The sequence below is a fragment of the Acomys minous genome (genome assembly GCF_964271855.1).
Source record: "Acomys minous genome assembly, chromosome: 6".
NCBI classification, from domain to species: domain Eukaryota; kingdom Metazoa; phylum Chordata; class Mammalia; order Rodentia; family Muridae; genus Acomys; species Acomys minous.
In genome coordinates, this window is record NC_140487.1 from 27770401 (window position 1) to 27791563 (window position 21163).

The window sequence follows — 21163 nt, forward strand, 5'->3', positions numbered from 1 at the left end:
ATCGTTGTTTCTGGGGACTATGGTGATGGATCGCTTGGTAGAGTGTTGGCCACACAAGCACGAGAAGCCAACCTTGGTTGTCTAGAATCCACATAACAAAATGAGTGCAGGAGTCCCCTCCTGTGACTTCAGGACAGGGTAAGTAGAGCTAGGAGGATATTTGGGACTGAAAGGCCAGCCAGTTTAGCTGAGTCAACAAGCTTCAGGTTCAGGGAGAGGCTCTGTTGAAAAAAAAAATTCTGGGGCACCAGAGATATGGCTCAAGCAAAGTCATTTAACCAAGCCTGCTAACTTGAGTTTTTTACCCCCAGACCTACAAGGTGGAAGGAAAGAATCAACTTCTTCAAGTCTCTCTATCTCTGTCTCTCTCTGTCTCTGTCTCTCTGTCTGTGTCTCTGTCTCTGTCTCTCTGTCTCTCTCTGTCTCTCTGTCTCTGTCTCTGTCTCTGTCTCTCTCTCTCTCTCTCTCTCTCACACACACACACACACACACACACACACAGACAGACACAGACACACACAAAAAGAAGATAGATAGCAATTACAAAAGACATTAGATGTCTTTTTGTATGTTCATATGCAGGTATGTACACACACACGCACACACACACACACACACACACACACACACACACACACACACACACACACACAATGATTTTTTTCTTACCAAAGTTTAATTTTTCTACTTCTTGTATTAATGAAAGTTTCCTCTTTTTCTCACTTTTGTCACTGTTTTAGATTCTCTCAACCCCCTTTTCTGTTCCCCACTGTTTGTAATATTTTAGTTTGTCAATTTATCATCTTTGTTGGAAGAATGTTATATGACTTGCTTTTAGCTTTAACTTTAAAAATGCTTTCCCTCAGACACAGATAATGTACAAGTGGATAGAGCCAAAAATCTGCAGAGAGGATCTCACGGATGCTATTAGGCTGCCCCCTTCTGGAGAGAAGAAGGATTGTCCCCCTTGCAACCCAGGATTCTGTAACAATGGATCATCTTCTTGCCATCCTTGCCCTCAGGGGACCTTTTCAGATGGAACAAAGGGTAGGGTGTCTATCTTGAATTGCACTTTCAGCAAAGCAATCTTGATAGACATGTGTTATTGTTCTTTTCTGGAGAAGTCTTTAGAAGACACATTTCTTACATTGTTGAGGTGAGGAGGAGTTGAGAAATACTGATAATGGGACCTTGACGCCTTGATGACTTATGTGCCATCTGATGAGAAAAGTCTTCTTGGCACTTTGTGTGTATGACCACCATCTTTAAAATAATATATTTAATTATTCTTAGAAAAAGAACCCTATCCAACTGGGTAATCATGGATTATCACTCATTTGCCTCTGTGTGTGTGTGTGTGTGTGTGTGTGTGTGTGTGTGTACATTATATGAACTCAAACCAACAGATAGATGCATTAGCACTATATCTATGGAAATTCTCCAGATCCCCTTTGAAAAAGTTACCGAGGGACTTGGTTGTAACATGCAGCATCTTCCTCTCACATTTCTCTGGTGAGTATAGTGTAGAGGTGCTCGGGGCTAAAGAAGCTGTCCAGATGCAGCCTAAGGTGATTGTATGCTCACCTGTCTTCTGCAGAATGTAAACCGTGTCCTGCAGGAACAGAGCCAGCACTTGGGTTTGAATATAAATGGTGGAATGTCCTCCCGGCCAACATGAAAACTTCCTGCTTCAATGTTGGGAATTCCAAGTGCGACGGAATGAACGGTGAGCTGGCTTTCTACATTAACTGTTGTGGCAGCAAGGGTAGCATTTGTGTTTAGACTTAGCTTTTTAAACACACCAGACACGTTTGTGAGGGACTTTGTCTTTCTTGGTCGTAGGTCCATTTTTCAGCTCTTACATAAAAATCAAACTATCAGTCAAATGACTTCTCTAAAGTCATGAAAACTATCCCATTTCTCTCCTTTCCGTGGCTTCACTTTCTTTAATTTCAGCTTTCTATAGCCAACAGCAGCATGCGAATATCAATTAGAAAATTCCAGAAACAAATACGTATTTTTTTTTGTTTGTTTGAGACAGGGTTTCTCTGTGTAGCCTTGGCTGTTCTGGACTCATTTTGCAGACCAGGCTAGCCTCGAACTCACAGAGACCCACCTGCCTCTGCCACCCAGAGTGCTGAGATTACAGGCATGCACCACTGCCCCCAGCTATACTTAAAGTCTTATGTGGACAATTATTTTAAGTAGCTGCTGAAACATCATGCCGTTGTCCATTAGTAACTTAGTAGGCATCTTTCTTTTTAGATCCCGTGCCCAGGTTTCACAATATCTGCGTTCAAATAGCTCTCTTAATAATAATCTCAAACCACAGGAGACATGCCAAAGAAAATCCATCAAGCCCTCGCTCCCTCCTTCCTTCCACCCTTTTAGCTGAAAATGCAAAAGTTCTCAACTTAGTAAAGAGAGGGCATAAATCAAATGCTGAAGTTGCTAAAAAAAAAAACCTATGGTAAGAGAAAGCTTTTAGCCATTAAGCTGTGAAGAAGAAAAAAGAACTTCCGCGCCAGCATTACTCTCACACCTCAAGTGGCAGAGATTAACTGGCAGCACGTGGTAAGTGCTAGGACAGAAAAGGTACAAAATAGTTCCGCTTGCTCAATCCACTGTGGGGTCTCAGAGCTTGTCTCCCGGGGGTAGGTGTGCATGTGGGTGTTAGAGGGTGGGCAGGCTGCTGTATTAACCTTGCATTATATGCGGTCACTTTTGAAATAGATATTGAAGCTCACGTTTAAAGTCACGCACACCAGAAAAGATGTTTCGAGGAAGGTGACAGCATCTGTGTCATCCACTGGTTTAAGCAATAGTTGTTACTGACTCCTTTTAGTCGGCCTCAGCACTGGGTCATGGTAAAGGGTTAAAGACTCCAAATTCCCATCCACTGAAGTCCATGCTGTGTTCCTTAGATGCCATTGAGTCCCACTTACTGAAAACTTGCAAATGTAGCAGAATTCTATAGGACACTTGCTTACATTCTTTCAATTCTTTCAACAATATTTGTTGGTCATACCATTTTAAAATCTGACACTAGCAGCAGGTATTCAAAATAACAAGAGTAAACAATGAAATCCACCCTTTAATTTTTATCACAGCTCACCATCATTTTTATTTGTTTGCTTCTCTCTAGATCATATTTGATCATTATCTGTAGATTTACATACACAGTTTTAAAATTGCACGTTTGGAGTTAATATGTCTTAAGAACAGACTTGGGAAATAGGATATGAGATTGTCACATGAGTATAGAGGTCAGATGAAAAAATAGATGATTGAATCATTTTGAGTCAGCAGATGAGTGAAAGACCAAGGTCTGATGTATATATTAAACACAAAGTGTTCTTTATTGACCAATAATACTATCTTTAGGAATTTATCCCCTGAGAATTGCTATTGCTAAGATGTGTCCTGCCATACAATTTGAAGTTAAGAATTTAAGATCAGATGGGAAAATGAGACTGGAAAAGCAACAGTACTGACTGAATCCACAGAGGACTAGTACATGTGTGTTTGCTCACCAGCATAGACTTTCAGGAGCACTTATGGAAGACTCCAACTCTCACACTAATTCTTGCTTTACTCACTCACTACCAATGTATTCATGGGCTTTATTTTAAAATTGTCTTAAAGCAGTAAAATAAAATAAAAATAAAAACGTAAAAAGAGGTGTGGGTTTTTGTTGTTGTTGTTGTTGTTGTTGTTGTGAGCTGGCGTCTCTATGCCATTCTTTTAATGAATAGCACTCATTAAGTGGATCAAATGGAAAGGCATGGGTGGGCTTCCTGAGGAGGGAGTCACTGTCCAAGCTGGAGAGTTAAAGTGGGTGTTCCAGACTGGCTTCGATGCATGGTTGAGGTGTTTTCATATTCCCGAAGTCTGAGTTTGACAACGTTGCATATTAGGGATGAAGAACAAATTTTTGTATATTGAAATTTTGCCTATAAGAAATTCACAGTTGGAGACAAGTTGATTGTTCATGAATGGATTTATTGGATATAATCTATAAAAACACAAATGGAAATCTAACTTTCCAGCAATAGAATAATGTTGACCTACATAAGTTAGCCTGATTGAATGAAATAATCTACATGCTGTTACTATATTGAAAGAAATTTGAAAATGTGTTTCCAGAATTTTTAAGTTTCCTATTCTTCTGACTCAGCAATACTATTTTTGGGGACCTATACCAATGCTACAATGTGGTATGAAAAAGGAAGTTATACACAAAGGTGTTAATGATAATAAAAAGCAGGAGGAAACAAAATTTCAACACCAGGGATATACTTAAATAAAATTAGATATGGAATGATTTATAGTAGAGGAATGCTTGACCTATAACTATAAAATATCAACATTAATGGTAACTGAAAAAAATCTGTATTTTTTAGTCAAGACAGACAAAAGATAGGGCAAGTTGGTGGACTCTGCATTGGGCAATACTGAAACACATGAGGCAATTCTTTCTACTTGAAGTATTGTAACTCCTACACATAGTCCACTTACTATTGCCTCTTCCTTGACTTTCTCTCACATTCTTCATAGCATTTATAAATTCAAAGACGTGTTCTTAGAAATATAACCATAGTCTTTCCTCATTCTCTTGTTCTGCTTGCGGTGTCTTGATTCTGTTCCATCATCTCATAGCTGCTGTCTAAAGCTGAATTCTTTTCCTGTTGCCCACACTCTCCTCTCACTGGGCCAAAGGGTTTCATGGTTACTCAACTCTTAAAATTAGGAGTTGATAACTACTTTTCTTTGTTTTTGATCCTTTAGACAGCAGAACTGCCAACATTTCTCTAATAGATGAGTACATTTTATTTTTATTTTGTGGTTTTGGTATGTATTCAACATACCAATTTCCTATAAATTATTATATTTGCACTCGGAGATGTATCAGTACCAAGAAATTACCCTTAGCTGATAAACTTGCTTGATGCTTTATGTGGATACATCAGCTCTTCTCATTTTAAAGTGGTCATCTTGGCTTATGATATGTTTATTGGTCCTGTGGAGAGGAGATACCTCACATGACTTCCTGTGCATAAACTGATCATCTCACACTGTTGGCATTTGTGAGCATGTGTATGCCTCAAATTTCCTACTTCTTATGAAGGAAGATCTATCTGCTACCTCACGCATGCCATAGTAATTAGTATTTAGAACAAGTTAAATTGAGAAACAACACTACAGCAAACTGAAAAGAACTCCTGATCTTTAGTAAGTAATTTGAAGGTTTGGTTTTTCATGGGCTGTCATCATGGTGGGAGTTTTCCATCTTAGTGTGTTAGAAGGGATGAAGACCATTTGCTTTAGTTCAAAAAGTCATGCTTCTTTGAGAAAACAGTCACCATATCTCACATTAAGTAACTTTTATGCAAAGTGGTTCAGTCAGAATGTCTTTATTGATATCTAGAGGTGTATTTTTTTTTTTTTTGCATCTAGTCTACAATTGATGTTTTAAAATATGGGATTTCTTGCAGTGCTTCTAACTTTGATAACAGATTTATAATTGCTTTCTTATGACTGCATTGTTTTAACATTTTTGTCATTAATTAATGAAATCTTACTAATAAAATGTCCCTTGTCACTTTCAGGTTGGGAGGTGGCTGGAGATCACATCCGGAGTGGAGCTGGAGGCTCGGACAATGACTATCTCATCTTAAACTTGCACATCCCAGGGTTTAAGTAAGGGAAGATGATCCAACTCCTTTCTATGAGGGTCTTCACCTCCTCTATAGAAATAGGGGGATTAAGACTGGCTCTGTAGAGTGTGCGGTTATTATCAAGTAAACAACACTATGCCTGAAAATGATGTTTGATATACAGGAATGTATGGAATTAGTCTCTAAGAGCCTATTCATTTTAGTCATGTACATTTCTTAGATAAAGCTGAATGTGTTAACAGCATCATAACCAAACCCATAATAACCATGATTCCTTGATCTTTACCAAAGAGTTAGCCTAGGTAATTTGATGGCATGTATTTGTATTTTGTTGTTTATTTGTTTTTTCTTAATTCTCTCTATAAGTTAGTATGTTATATGGTTATTCAGGACTTTAATCTCCTATGTTGAGATTTCTCAGTATGAGTCTTTTCCTTCCTTCAGAAGTAGAGGCTTGGGGCAGAGTCAGTCGTATCACCATGGCTGGGACCAAGTGTGTGGACACACAGACTGAGAAATGTGTGGACACCCAGACTAAGAGAGGAAGGACTTGTGCTTCCTCAGGAAGTAGTAGGCTAGTTTGAGAGAGGAGCTAGGCTTTCCATTGAACGACAACGCACGATTTAGTTATGTTTCAAGTTCCATTCAGGATATGTCATTGATGTTGCAATTTTAATCTGTCATGTAGACCACCGACATCTATGACTGGAGCCACGGGTTCTGAACTCGGAAGAATCACGTTTGTCTTTGAGACACTCTGCTCAGCTGACTGTGTTCTATACTTCATGGTGGTGAGTGACTGCAGGCACATTTTACAGTTTGTTGTTCCCCTTCAAGTTTGAGTTTAAATATGAAAGTTTCTAATAACATTTAACTTATCCTTTGATAATTTCACACACATATACAATGTGGTTTGATCATATCCACCTGCTATTTCCTATCTGCCCTTTCCCCTCTCCTTTCCCCTCACTATGCCTTTATATCTAATTCCACGCCCTCTTCTTTTAAAGAATCTATCCCACTGAGTCTGCTTTCCGAGACAGGCCCTCACTATTTAACCTTGTGATCACACTGTCCCATCCTCTCCAGGGTCCCACCAGATCAAGCTTACATGTTACAAAGTATAACAGAGATGTAACTTATAATAGAGCATGATGGCTTTCTTTAGCTTGTATGTGGTTGGTTTTCTCATAGAAGTTTAGAGTTAGCAAATTTTATCACAAATAACAATGCTTTGGATATCAAATGACATTTTACAGTGCAAAGTTATATTATTTATAGTAGGGTAATAAATTTCACTTTTTATAACTTAGAACAATGTTCAATGAAGCACCATCTGTATGTTACAAATTCCTTTTTGTAAATGGCAGGTATGATAATTTGCTTACTTGGTAATATGATTTCTGTAATGTGTGAGAATCATTTTTCCATACTGTTATCTATTGTGTGGACCCAAGGTGTATCTTCTGTTGGCATGTTTGGTTACTTAATAATATCTTTGATCATTTTATCAATATTATAGGAAGAGACCACTTTTGAGGCCATGCCTACCTATTTTCAACATCTCAAATAGCTAGTGGAAACAAGTTATTTACCAGGAGGTCCACAGGAAAGCTTGACTTAAAACTTCAGACTTAACCTTCATTGGGAATATCTCACATCTGCATGATTGTTTTCTTAAATTTAGCTAAGAAAATCAGAAAAAAATAGTTTATAAATGGAACTTTATGGACCTCAGAGGCTATCCAGAAAAAATTTCATGAGCATGGGATAACATTTTGGTTAGCCTTCACTTGGATGAACCTATAGCAAGCAAGCACAATGCAGAGGGAAACTTAGAATTTCTACATAAACGGTTCTGCTAGAGTCAAAGAAAAAGGTACAAATAGGAAGTTTACCTAGAGTAGTCTGAGAAATTCTTTTAATAATGTTTTCTAAGTGTTTGTCTTAAATATACTGTTAATCTGGATTTCTTTCACATTGTGTTGACAGTATGCTTGTGAGAGTTTTGAGAGTTGTATGGTTAGAACAGGTAGTGCACAGCAGAAAAAAAGTCATGATCTATACATCTTTCTCTGAGTAAAAGTACTAATTTTTAATGGATGTGTATTTCTATTAATACTGAGTGTGTGTTCTATTTGTAAGTGTTTTCCTACTGTTTTAGGATATAAATAGAAAAAGCACCAATGTGGTAGAATCGTGGGGAGGAACCAAAGAAAAGCAAGCATATACACATATCATCTTCAAGAATGCAACGTTTACATTTACATGGGCATTCCAGAGAACAAACCAAGGTCAAGATGTAAGTTCCAACCATTTTATTACTCTTCAACTCCCCTTCGATATAAGCTCTATTCAGAGCATATTGATCTGTACTGGAGACACTGAAAGTTGTATACAGAAGCATCATGTGCTCCATACACGCCATTATGGGCTCTGAAAGGGAAGGTGTACCCAAGTGGATATGAGCTATGTTGAGGGCATCACCAGCTATGTGCAAGTGAGCTGTGGTTTCTAAGCAAACACAGCCTGCCCTGTGTACATGGGACTATAAACTCTTCAAAGATACAATAAAAGCACTTTGGAAGTGCACTATGAATTTGGTAAACTTGCATCATGAGCTTCATACAAGGCATTACAAACTCTATACATGGAAATATAAGGTCAATGAATAAAAATATGATATCCACGTAGAGCGTTATAACCTGTGAATAGGATACTATGAATTCTATTCAGAGAACAGAGAACTTTAAAGTTGCACCTTGAGATATATATAATATTATGCCCACTATGCAAGACAATGTGATCCCATAATTCTTATTTTGTTAAATACAAAGATGATGCCCACTTGTGGTGGTGTACTCAAAGCTGTCACTCAAATTGAGAAAGACACTTCTTTGAGTCAGTCATCTTATGTAGTGAATTTGTATAACGTGACAAATTTTAACTTTTTGGGGAATACAAATGCTGAAAATTTTTTGAGAGCACAAATGCATGAAATTTGGTGGAATGACAACAAATCTCTTATTTTGAGGTATGAGCAAATACAGTTGTTGTAGCTTAAGAGAAAATTCAATTTGGGGTTTTTTTTAAAAATATTTTTGAGACCGAGAAGGTTCTTAATTTTTTCTCTTTCATCCAACTAAAAATACTTGTCTATGATCATTAATTAGTGTGGGTTTAAGTTTTTAATTATTATGCTGTTTCCTTTTAGAGAGAATGCATTTGTATACAGAATGGTAAAACACAGACAACCATTGTCTTTCTTTGATTTTTATTGCCTAGTCCTCTCTATGAAAATTTAATTGTATATTTTATTTACTTATTTATTTGTTTGTTTATTTATTTATTTTTGGTGTATGTGTGTGCATATGCAGTATATACATGTTTGTATGCTATCTTTGCCTGTGTTTGTATGTCTGAATGTGTGTCTCCATGTACATCAAAAGTCAGCAGTGGAAGTCATCTAATTATTCTCAACATTTTTTTTTTGAGACAGGATCTCTCATAGAATGTAGAGCCAGCTATTTTGGCTAGACTAGCAGGCCAGAGAGCTCTAAGGATATCTGTCTCCATCCCATCCCAAACACCCAGCACTGGGGTTAGAGGTCTATGATGCCATGCCCAATTTTTATGTGGCTGCTAGGGAGCCAAACTCAGGTCCTGATGCTTGTGCAGCAAGCGTGTTGCTACTGAGCCATCTCTTGAGCCCCGGGCGTGTTACTTGTTGTGTCCTTCCACAGACGTGATTTTATCAAAATGAGAACAAGCTGGATGTTTTCTCAGAGTAGCCTCATTGCTGTGTTGGCACATGCAGTGCATTTTGTCTTTTCTGTTCATATTTTCAGTGGGAAACCAGTCCCTGGATTTTACATTGCTCTGGTTATTCTTTAGGCATCGTTATCTAGTATTCAGAATATAAGCATAAGAGGATGAACACGGATGCAACTCTATCTCCTCCTTTTGGTCTTTTCATCTTAGTCCAGAAGAAGAGCATTAGGCATACAGGTCTGACACTATGCTAGGGTGACAAAAATCTGACCTTAATTAACACTATACCACGTGAGGAAAAACATGGCAGGAATCAGGATCTTACTTGCTCCTCTGACATGGTTCTATTAGAAATTAGAATGCATTGCTTAGGGGAAGGGCTTGACAGGGAAAGGAAGGCCCAGAGAGGTAGCATGGGTCCATTAGTATCACACAATATTTGAATGAGGAAAATAGGTCCTCACCTTCCAAGATTTTCCACTGCGCCAGACTTTCAGCATCTGTATCAGTAAGAGTGAATGTGAGATATAAAGCTGCCCTGCTGTTCCTTCGGACACAGTCTGTAACAGTGCCTGTGCCACTTATGACTTGCCTCATGTCAACTGCTGCAACAACATACTGGCTAGAACTCTATGGTTGTAGAAAGTGGACCCTGATATCAAGATTTAAGAGGTTTTATTTAGAACTATCAAATAGGAATAAAGGTAACCCACTGTCATTCACAAATTATGAAGTCTGGAGCCTTCTGCTTCTTTTGGTGATGTCAGCATAAACATAACTTGGTTGTCCAAATGTCAAGGCAGATGTCATTCTTTCTGCTCTCTTTCTAGAACAGACGTTTCATCAATGATGTGGTGAAGATTTATTCAATCACAGCCACTAATGCAGTTGATGGGGTAGCATCATCGTGTCGTGCCTGTGCCCTTGGTTCCGAGCAGTCAGGCTCATCATGTGTACCCTGCCCCCCAGGACACTACATTGAGAAAGAGACCAACCAGTGCAAGGGGTGTCCAGCTGACACCTACCTGTCCATCCATCAGGTCTATGGCAAGGAAGCTTGCATTCCATGTGGGCCTGGAAGTAAAAGCACCCAGGTGAGGCTGCTTTTCAGGGATTCCCCAAAGCCATTCTTGGTAGAAAAGCTGAAGGCATCTTGTCTGTGTTCTCTGGAGGTGCAGTGTGTGTGTGGTTGAACTGCTCTTAACTCTGGAAAAATGCCTTTTAATTCTCTTTCCTGTTTCCTCTTCTCTTCCATTAAGCCCTGAATATATGCCATGGAAATGCTAGTTACTAGTGACAGAATATGAGGGAAAATGCTCAAATAAGAATGTTTTTTTCCAGGCATAGTGGGACATGCCTTTAATCCCAGCACTTGGGAGGCAGAGACAGATGAATCAGTGTGAGTTTGAGGCCAGCCTGGTCTACAAAGTGAGTCCAGGACAGCCAGGACTGTCACACAGTGGTACTGTGTCTCCAAAACAAAAAGCAAAATAAAACAAAAGAATGTTTTCAAAAATACTGTATACTTCCAAGATAGAAGGGGTAACTGCTCAGAAGTCAGGCGTAAGAGTACTATGGGGGGCTGGAGAGATGGCTCAGAGGTTAAGAGCACTGGCTGTTCTTCCAAAGGTCCTGAGTTCAATTCCTAGCAACCACATGGTGGATCACATCCATCTATTATGAGATATGGTGTCCTCTTCTGGGCTGAAGGTGTACATGCAGATAGAACACTGTATAAAAAATAAATAAATCTTTTAAAAAAGAGTGCTGTGGGAGGTAGCACACATGACGCACACCATTTTACGTGTGAGACAAAACAGCAGACCAGTGGAAGATCAATGTAACCCAATGAAAAGGGGTTATTGTCTGTGAAGCAGGTGTAATGGGATTTTTTTTTTACTATTTCTTAAAAATATCTTCCCATAAGAAGGTAATCTAAGAAAATATCCCTGATTTAAAAATCTTGGCTTTCTAAACTTTCTGTAGAGATATTTAGAGGTCAGGAATCCTCTACATTAGTGTGACAAAATATAACTAAGACAAAAAATTTACTGAAAACTTTTATACCTAGAAGTTCTTGGAAACACTTTTTTTCATAGAAGCTAATAATTTTTCTGCAATATTATTCATGTCTTTGTCTTTCAACCAAGGATCACTCGGTTTGCTACAGTGACTGCTTTTTCTACTATGAGAAAGAAAACCAGAGCTTGCACTATGACTTCCGCAACCTCAGCAGTGTGGGCTCACTGATGAATGGCCCTAGCTTCACTTCCAAGGGAACAAAGTACTTCCATTTCTTCAACATAAGTTTATGTGGGCATGAGGTGAGTCCGAGCAGTCTGGGGGTGGGAGTGACCTGTGCTCCAGTTATAAAATATGTTCCGGATTAAATGAGTGATGGCATTTCCATGGCAGGCAACAACTAAAGTCAGGAATGGAGTTAGTTGTTTGTTTTTGTTTGAAATCTTGCTATGTCCTATCATATTGATAGCTTTCTCTATCAGGGCAATCTCATCTGGTTCTTAGATTGTCCAGGAGCTTATCCAATCAGCTGAACTCTAAGCCTTATAGGTATGGCTTTAATATATTGAGTCATTCCCTCTCTTATTGAAGTGGGAAAGGATAAAAGTTGTGAGGCTTGTTAATCTCATTAAAAAATATAGGTAAGTTATTATAGGTTGAGAAGGCATAGTGTATTAGGATTCCCTAGGGATAGAAAAGTATCCTCACATATATGTGGGAGATATGGTGCATATAATTGTGGGGGCTGAAAAGTCGTAGGATAGACTTTTCTGGAAGTGGGACATCATGCACTAGTGTGGCTCAGCCCAAGTCCAAGGGCTTCAGAATAAGAGAAGGCTGAAGACTGAAGACTGAAACCTGGGCCTGTTGCTGTAAGTCCTAGGGTCCCAAGGCTAGAAAACATGAAGTCCTAACATCTGTGGGAGAAGGAGAGTGTGGTAGGCTCCAGAAGAAGGAGTCCTTGCCTTTGCCTTTTTGTTCTGTCTGGCTTCAGCGAGGTGACTGATACCTGCTCACATTCGGGGCAGACCTTCCCCTCTCTCAGGCAACGAACTCACTACCAATCTCTATCAAGCACCCTTGCAACCCTCCCCTGAATTTGTGTTTTGCAAATTCTCAGCATTCCCTAATCTGACCATGCTGATGTACAACATGAGTTCTGGTTATGTTGTGAATAGCAGGGGGGACGACAACCAGGAGGAATTCTGTCCAAATTCAAGAGGAAATATACGGGATCAAATATATATGGGATCAAATGTTAAGTGATAAAATAGCTACTGATGATGAGTATGGGATTTATTTGGTGGGATGAAAGCAGAGAGTGAGAGAGAGAGAGAGAGAGAGAGAGAGAGAGAGAGAGAGAGAGAGAGAGAGAGAGAGAGAGAGAGAGAGAGACAGAGAGAGAGAGAGACAGAGAGAGAGAGAGAGAGAGAGACAGACAGACAGACAGACAGACAGACAGACACACAGAGACACAGAGACAGAAAGACACACAGACACAGAGAGAAAGAGAGGCAGAGGAGGAGGAGGAGGAGGAGGAGGAGGAGAAGAAGAAGAACAACAACAACAACAACAACAAGATGAAGAGGAGGAGGAGGAGAGAAGAGAAGAGAGAATATACTGTATATATAATCTTAACAAAGTCAAAGCTTTAATATGTAATAAGACATTTTTCCTATGTATTTTTTATATTGCCCCATATCCAATCACCATTATGAGATGCTCTGACAAACTTGTTCAAATGAAGTGAAGAAGAGCTGGTTACCATAGGAGTTTTAAAGTAAGATATGTATAAATTCTCTGAATTTGCTGGCTGGTTTTTTGTCAACTTGATCCAGGCTAGAGTCATCTGGGAAGAGGATCTCTCAATTGAAAAAAAGATGCCTTTATAAGATTGGCCTGAGCTGGAGAGATGGCTCAGAGGTTAAGGGCACTGACTGCTCCTCCAGAGGTCCTGAGTTCAATTCCCAGCAACTACGTGGTGGCTCACAACTATCTATAATATGATCTGATGCCCTCATCTGGCCTGCAGGTGTACATGCAGGCAGAGCACTGTGTACATAATAATAAATAATTAGAAAAAACCTGTATTATATATACAGGTTTATATATATATATATATATGTATATATATATATATATATATAAAATACAGGTTCTATATATATATAAAGATTGGCCTATAGGCAAGTCTGTCAGGAATTTTCCTTGATTCATGGTTGGTTCAGGAGGTCTCAGTGTGGCTGGTGCTGTTTGTGTAAGAAAGTAGGTTGAGCCAGCCATGGGGAGGAAGACAGTGAGCATTACTCCTCTATGGACTCTACTTCAGTTTCTGCTTCTAGGAAACTGATTTGCTTGAGTTCCTGCCCTGATGTTACTGGGTGATGGACAACAAGGAAACAAACTCCTTCCCAAGTTGCTTTAGGTCATGGTGTTTTATCAGAGCAATGGGGCCCTGACTAAGACAACACACTTGTCAGGGCTTGGCTTTCCCTATGGTAATTTAACACACTAACTAGGTTCATGGGTCACCCATTCCCCTTACTAAAGGAAGGCATAGTAAGTATCTTTATATGAATCAGTGAGTGAGATTAGTTCCGTTATCTTTTGCATTTCTCAATCCTATTTTTTCTTTTTTTCTCCTTTATTAATTTATTCTTGTTACATCTCAATGGTTATCCCATCCCTTGTATCCTCCCCTTCTTCCGTCCCCCCCTTTCCCCTTATTCCCCTCCCCTATGACTGTTCCTGAGGGGGATTACCTCCCCCTGTATATGTTCATAGGGTATCAAGTCTCTTCTTGGTAACCTGCTGTCCTTCCTCTGAGTGCCACCAAGTCTCCCCCTCCAGGGGACATGGTCAAAGGTGAGGCACCAGAGTATGTGAGAAAGTAATATCCCACTCTCCACTCTACTGTGGAGAGTGTTCTGTCCATTGTCTAGATCTGGGTAGGTGTTTAAGGTTTACCGCCTGTATTGTCCTTGGCTGGTGCCTTAGTTTGAGCGGGACCCCTGTGCCCAAATCTGCCTATCATAATAGCCAGAACATGGAAACAGCCTAAGTGTCCCTCAATAGAAGAATGGATAAAGAAACTGTGGTACATATACACTATGGAATACTATTCAGCTATTAAAAACAAGGAATTCCCAAAATTTGTGGATAAATGGATTGAGCTAGAAATGATCATAATGAGTGAGTTAACCCAGAAGCAGAAAGACTCAAATGGTATATACTCACTTATATCTGCATATTAGCCCAAGGGGCATGTCCCACGAAAGCCTTCACTTACCAGGAAACTGAGACAGAGGGGAGGACATTCTAGTGGGACTCTAGATGAGAGAATCATGGGAGAATGGCAAAATAGAAGGATCCAGAGGGTCCTAGAAGTCAATCCTATTTTTTCTATTACTACCATCTGTTCCTTCAATCTTTTTAAATGTCTTTACTTATTCTTCCTCTTTGTCTCTATTTTTCCTCTCAGTGTGTTTTATTTTCTTTTGGGTAAGTTTTCTGTGTAGCCCGTGCTGGCCCAGAACTCACTACATATAGTTCAGGCTAGCCTCAAACTCATGTGAATGCTATAGATGTAAGCCAGGCCAACTTTTTGTTCTTGTTCTCATTTTCTTTTAGGCTTTGTCATCTCCTCCTCCTTTTTCCCTGAGTACTTTCACCTATTTTCTTTTTTCTTTCTTTCTTTCTTTCTTTTTTTTCTTGGCTGTAGCAATGTAGTAAAAATCTGTTTCCCCTGTTTTGTGATGCGAAAACCTTATGGAGGGAGAAAATTCATATGTTAGAATTGCTAGTTGCATTAAGAAAGAGTACTATTTATGTTTCATTGTCTGTATGTATATGCTCTAAGGTCAATAAAATAGCTTTCCAATGTTCTTTTTACATTTCTTTGTAGAAATTATGGAACAAACCATAGGTCTTTGCAGTGATCTGCTGTATATGTAAATATATAAATACAACCAGCCTCTAACTAAAAACTTAGCCTCTTGTTTACTTTTATTCTCTCAAATTATTTTATAAATGGATACACCACTGTGTCCAAGAGAAGATTGCTAAGACACCTGCAGTGAAGAAGAGTCTAGAGTTCAGGTGTACTAGGATGCTGTGGCAAAATGGCTTTTAGGGCTTCTTCAACCATACTGACACTCATGATAGAGAAAAGAGAGCAAGTTTCTTCCTTGGCATCCAAATCTTCATGAGCAGTTTGCTGCCTCCCTGGAATGCCTATGAAGTGAACATTTTTTAGATGATATTTATTTCCTGGAGTTATATGGCTCTCATCCAAAACAAATGATACTTGTATTTGGAAGACCAGTGTGTCTAAAATAGCTTCGTCAACTCCCACCCTCACTGAACACTGGAATTGCCTTGAGACTGATACTGGGCATTACCTCAGAGCATTTGAACGAGGGTCTCTGTGATGAGGAGAAAGTGGCCATTCTGATAAGAGTCACAAGCTAACTGAGATTCAGGTTAAAGACTGACTATGAGTGAAACTTTACTTGTGGCTTTGCTTTCTTAGGGGAGAAAGATGGCTCTCTGTACCAACAATATTTCAGACTTTACAGTGAAGGAAATGGTGACAGGGTCAGATGATTACACGAATTTGGTTGGAGCATTTGTGTGCCAGTCAACTATTATTCCTTCTGAAAGTAAGGGCTTCCGGGCTGCCTTGTCATCCCAGTCTATCATTCTGGCAGATACATTTTTAGGTAAGTTTCCTTTGGATAATATACGTATGCATATGTTCATTCTCATTTCGTCGTAACTATAACTTGTCACCAAAATTCTGTTTATCACACAGGATTAAAGCCTGCAGACTAATAAGTGGTCATTTTGCAAAATAGTTAAAAATCTCATGGGAATGAGGTCTTTTGGTCAATCTCAGAGAATAACAAGATTCTGCATTTTGTATGGGGTTCTATATGACGTCATGTTTTATGAGAGTATGGGCCTTTATTCAGGTTCTTCAGTTCAAGAGGGAAATAATGTTAGGTATAAAGACAGGCCTGGGGAAATGGCTCAGGTGTTTGCTACACAAGGGTGAGGGTCTGACTTTGGATCCCTAGTGCCTATGTCAAATCCAGGTGTGTGATTCAGCCTGAAATCCCAGGGCTGTTAGAGAAAGCTAAGTCCCTGGGCCATGATGGCTGGCTAGCTTAGCAGAAATGGTTGGTGTCTAGGCCCAAGGGAAGACTTTCAAAAACAAGGTAGAGAGTAATTGAAGATCTCTCAAGTCAACTTCAGCCTCCATATGTGTATACATGGATGCATGTATCCACACAAATATGCATACTCCTCACACACATAATATATAAATAAGAATTCTTTATAAAAATCTAAAAAGAATTTAAGTCATATGTACTACCGTGTTTCATTGCCTCGTCTCATGTCAGTATGGTGCCAGTACCTTGAATTTTTGTTCCTTCTGTCTGAGGTCCTATAGTATAGGTAAGTTTTAAGAGGAATCCAGTTCCCTAGTGGTTTTCGGGAGTCAAAGTCATTATTGCTGCTGGGGAAGAGTTAGAATTCAGGGCATGCTACTTGATCTGGGAACATTGCTGTGGACTCCAAATGCACTGAACGTCCAACTTCAGCACCAAGGTCAGCCGCCAGGCTCTAGCCCATCGCTAGAGGTTTGATTCCATCACTGTTTTACCTATGACAGGGGAAAACCCTGTCTTTCTGATTACGCAAATTTGGGGTTTGTTCCTAGAAAGTATTAGGGCAAAGTTTTCTCCTTTATTTTCCTTTTTGGGAGTGAATGGGTGGAGGTTGTGGTTTCAGTGTTCTGCCCAGCTAATGAGCTGCCTGAGCTACAAGCAGGAGAGCACCAGACTTTGTGAAATAAACATGTCTGTATTAAAGATGAGCAAAAATTATATTAGTAAAGTGGCTTTACTGATGAAACTCAGTGGAAGAGTAAATATTGGAGTACATTTTTTGAAACACTAGAACTAGAAGGATCTCAGAATCCATCTAAGCCACTGTATGAATCCTACAGAGTCTAGAGAAACAAAACAAACAAACAAAAAACCACACTCAGGGTGGTGAAATGAGGTAGATTACATGGCTGGGAGTTACAGTCTTTTTTTCTGGAGATGTTATAAAGTTACTGAATGCCTTATTTTAATATTTCTGAAGAGGGGTCGTTGTCAAAGTAAAGCTATTTTGTACTCAGACCTGCAGAGATTAAGTAAGCCTAAATCTCTCCTGATGTCTCAGAATTTGTTTTTCAATGTCATCTAGGAGTCACAGTGGAATCTACCTTGCAAAATGTTAATATCAAGGAAGATATGTTTCCAATGTCACCAAGCCAAATACCAGACGTGCATTTCTTTTATAAGTAAGTGAATATATTTCTTCCAGGGGCTGTTTTTTAATAAAGATCTTATACATCTGATTTTATAGATTTTAGTTCTTATTCTGGCTTGTAATTTCCTAGTGACATGAAAGAAAGATAACATTGCTTTTTGGTGCCTAGCATGGCAGTTTGTACTTAATGAACAATAAGAATGTTGGCATTAAGTGTCTTGGTAAAAAGTGTGAAACAGGGAATATTTTAAGAGTTTTATATAATTTTACACACAAACACACACATACAAACACATCATGCTATACACACACACACACACACACACCACACACACACACACACACACACACACACACACACACTTTCTCTTTAAGTTTAAGCAATCAGATTTTGGCCCACCACCTAAGTAGTAATTACTCATTATCCACATATGTTTTGATATAACTAGCCCCTGTTCCCTTAAAAAAGTTGTATCTGAATTGTGATTAAACTTACAGTAATTTCATTAAATGCCTTGATGATGGACTCTCTTCACACAGGCAGTGAAAGTCAAAACACTGAATTTCGGTCAAATTACACATTGGTAACCTCTAATACATTTTCCCTTTTTGTTTTTTCTTGGGCCATTCTGTCCATGATGTTTTGTCCTGGTCATTTGTACTGTACTTGGTCTTTAATTTAGTTCCTGCTTTATAACAGGTCTTCCACAGCTACCACATCGTGTATTAACGGCCGATCGACTGCTGTGAAAATGCGGTGTAACCCCATGAGGCCTGGTGCAGGTGTGATTTCAGTCCCCAGGTATTCACTATTACTATTTTTCCATGTTGAATTTCTTTTTAGAAGCAAAGCCATCTGGTCTGTTACTATTAGAGCATATTCTTTATGGAAATAAATCAGAAAGAGAACAAAAGAACCAGACGGTTTGCTATAGGGATATTTGTGGGCATGGTTTAAGTTAATAGGTCCTTGTTCATCCTACTGCCTGCCAACCTCTTTAGTGACATCCCCTTGTCCCTTTTGCCTTCAGTGTCCTTTCTTAAAATGATTTAGGCAATAAACAAGGCAATAAACTTCTTGTTTTCTTGTATTTATTCTTACTGTTCATCACTTTCCTTGGATTGGGTTTCTGGTTCCTACAGCTGTATCAGCAATTAACTGCCTGGGTGTTACAGTCCCTGAACTAAGTAATCTGACCTCTCTATGAGTCTCTCTGCAAGAGAATGGGTCTTCAAGATGATTGAGATCCATTTTCAAGCTCAGGGTTTTGAAGTATTGTAGCAGAGTCATCAGGGTAAATCTAACCTGTAGAACATAATGTAGAACATTCAACTGGTTGACATTGAGGTACCAGCTTTCTGTGGTCTGTCTATGAGTCTCTCTGCAAGAGAATGGGTCTTCAAGATGATTGAGATCCATTTTCAAGCTCAGGGTTTTGAAGTATTGTAGCAGAGTCATCAGGGTAAATCTAACCTGTAGAACATAACGTAGAACATTCAACTGGTTGACATTGAGGTACCAGCTTTCTGTGGTCTGTATTTGATATATTCTCTTAATCTTTGGTGGAGATACTAGAACATAACTTCAAGGCTCTGGGAGCTATTAATTTAAATTCAGCCACACTATCCCCATGGGGAACACTTAACTGTCTCACTACTTTCAGTGTATTGTTCAGAATGTCTAATCTTGTTAGGATTAAGGGACCTCATTGATAATAGTTTGCTTAGCAATTATCTGTTCAACTTAAAATCACATATATATTTCAAGACACGGCTTCTCTGTGTAACAGAGCGCTGATTGTCCTAGACTCACTTTGTAAACCAGGCTGGCCTTGAACTCCCAGAGATTTGCCTGCTTCTGCTTCTTAAGAACTGAGATTTAAAGGTATATGCCACCATGCCTGGCTCAAAATCATATATCTTAAAGAGAAAAAAAGATTTAATTATCTGTAGCTTCACTTGAGATATTTTTAAAGCTCTCCTGTTTATGTCACACTCGGACTAGAGAACATTGTTCTATACCTTAAACTAGTGTGTATCCTAGCAATGATAACATCTGTAACATGGTGATGTTGCCATCTTTTGGGATATGTAGGCACACTAGCATTCGCTTCTCACCAGCTCCATCTCTGGTTTGCGAAACTCTACCAATTGGTTATTTTTTCCATCTATTCAAGGCGGGAGAAGAATATGATGAGAGAACAGAGGAATAGAGTGTAGATGGAGAAACAGGGCGAGATAGATGATCTTGGCTACAGAGCATCCCACTGCTACCTCCCAGCTGAAGGTTCCATAGCCAACTAGAGTCTTTATGGAAAGACACATGCAAAGATTCCAGAAACAGAAACACGTCTCATCACTCTGCTGTTCTTCTTGGTCGTTTGAGTTCTGGTGCTCATTTGCTATAGCCCTCCTGAGGTCCTTTTCCAGATTTCGTACTAACCTCTCTGGGCCTGCAGAGTCCATCTGGATGGCATCTCATGATCAGAAGAACGTGAAGTTTCTCTTTTGATCTCCAGCAAGCCTTAGCACTTAGGGAACTTTGCTGCATGCACCATGGTTTCTCAGGATCGCCTGAAGCAGAAACCCTTAGGATATCTGTTGTTAAAATTGATTTCAGAGTCTCTGGGTGTTGGGCGCCAGAGTATTTTTAAAAATAGAAAGCAACTGCAAGCATATTAAAATAGGAGGGCCATTTCTGTCGACTAACATACCGTAGATTTACTTGCTCTACTTTCCAGAGACAGATTCTCTAGTACTATTGTGTGCATCTTGGCTTTTTGAAAATGTAGTATTTATGGCAGAGTACTTCACAGGGATCTTGATAGAAATTCATTTGTAGCTGTGATGTATGTAAGGCATGCATAGTCCCAAATCAAATCTGCCGACCTTTCATTTTTATCTTGAATGAATTTCCCATCAGGGCACAAGGGGGAGCCCAAGGATCAGAACAGGAAAAAGTAGCAGCTTGTCCTCAAATAATTAGGTGGTTTTTTGTTGTTGTTGTTGTTTGGGTTGGGTTGGGTATTTGTTTGTTTGTTTTGTTGTTTTTTTGTTTTAGTTTTTTGCTACAGGGCTGAATAAATATTTGCAACGAACAAGAAAATAATAGACAGGTTTCTCAGACTACTTTTGAGGAAGCTCTATCTTTGCATCTTTTTGAAAGCTTTAAAATCTCCAAGGAAAAGATGCCAGGCAGACACTTGGCCTTAAGATGCCTCTTGCTGACCAAGAAATCTCAGAGTGAGACCTTGATAGTAGTGTCACATCAGGAATTAATCTTGCCAACCAGGCAAAAGTGACTTCCATATTAATAATGTCAACAGGGTCTTTGAATCTTGGTAGTAAGGAAAACTTCCAAACAACCC

At 39.2% G+C, this 21163-nt stretch overlaps 1 protein-coding gene across 2 annotated transcripts in view; it reads left to right on the forward strand.

Annotated features, from left to right (window-relative positions):
• Window positions 1-21163, forward strand: part of ELAPOR2 (endosome-lysosome associated apoptosis and autophagy regulator family member 2) — a 160522-nt gene that overhangs the window by 116831 nt on the left and 22528 nt on the right. For both annotated transcript variants that reach the window (XM_084784381.1, XM_084784382.1), the window contains 10 exons: window positions 867-1047; window positions 1598-1726; window positions 5610-5700; window positions 6367-6469; window positions 7843-7980; window positions 10280-10543; window positions 11600-11773; window positions 16003-16192; window positions 17730-17826; window positions 18496-18597. In XM_084784381.1, coding sequence (XP_084640507.1) covers window positions 867-1047; window positions 1598-1726; window positions 5610-5700; window positions 6367-6469; window positions 7843-7980; window positions 10280-10543; window positions 11600-11773; window positions 16003-16192; window positions 17730-17826; window positions 18496-18597 — 1469 coding nt within the window. The remainder of the gene's footprint in view (window positions 1-866; window positions 1048-1597; window positions 1727-5609; window positions 5701-6366; window positions 6470-7842; window positions 7981-10279; window positions 10544-11599; window positions 11774-16002; window positions 16193-17729; window positions 17827-18495; window positions 18598-21163) is intronic.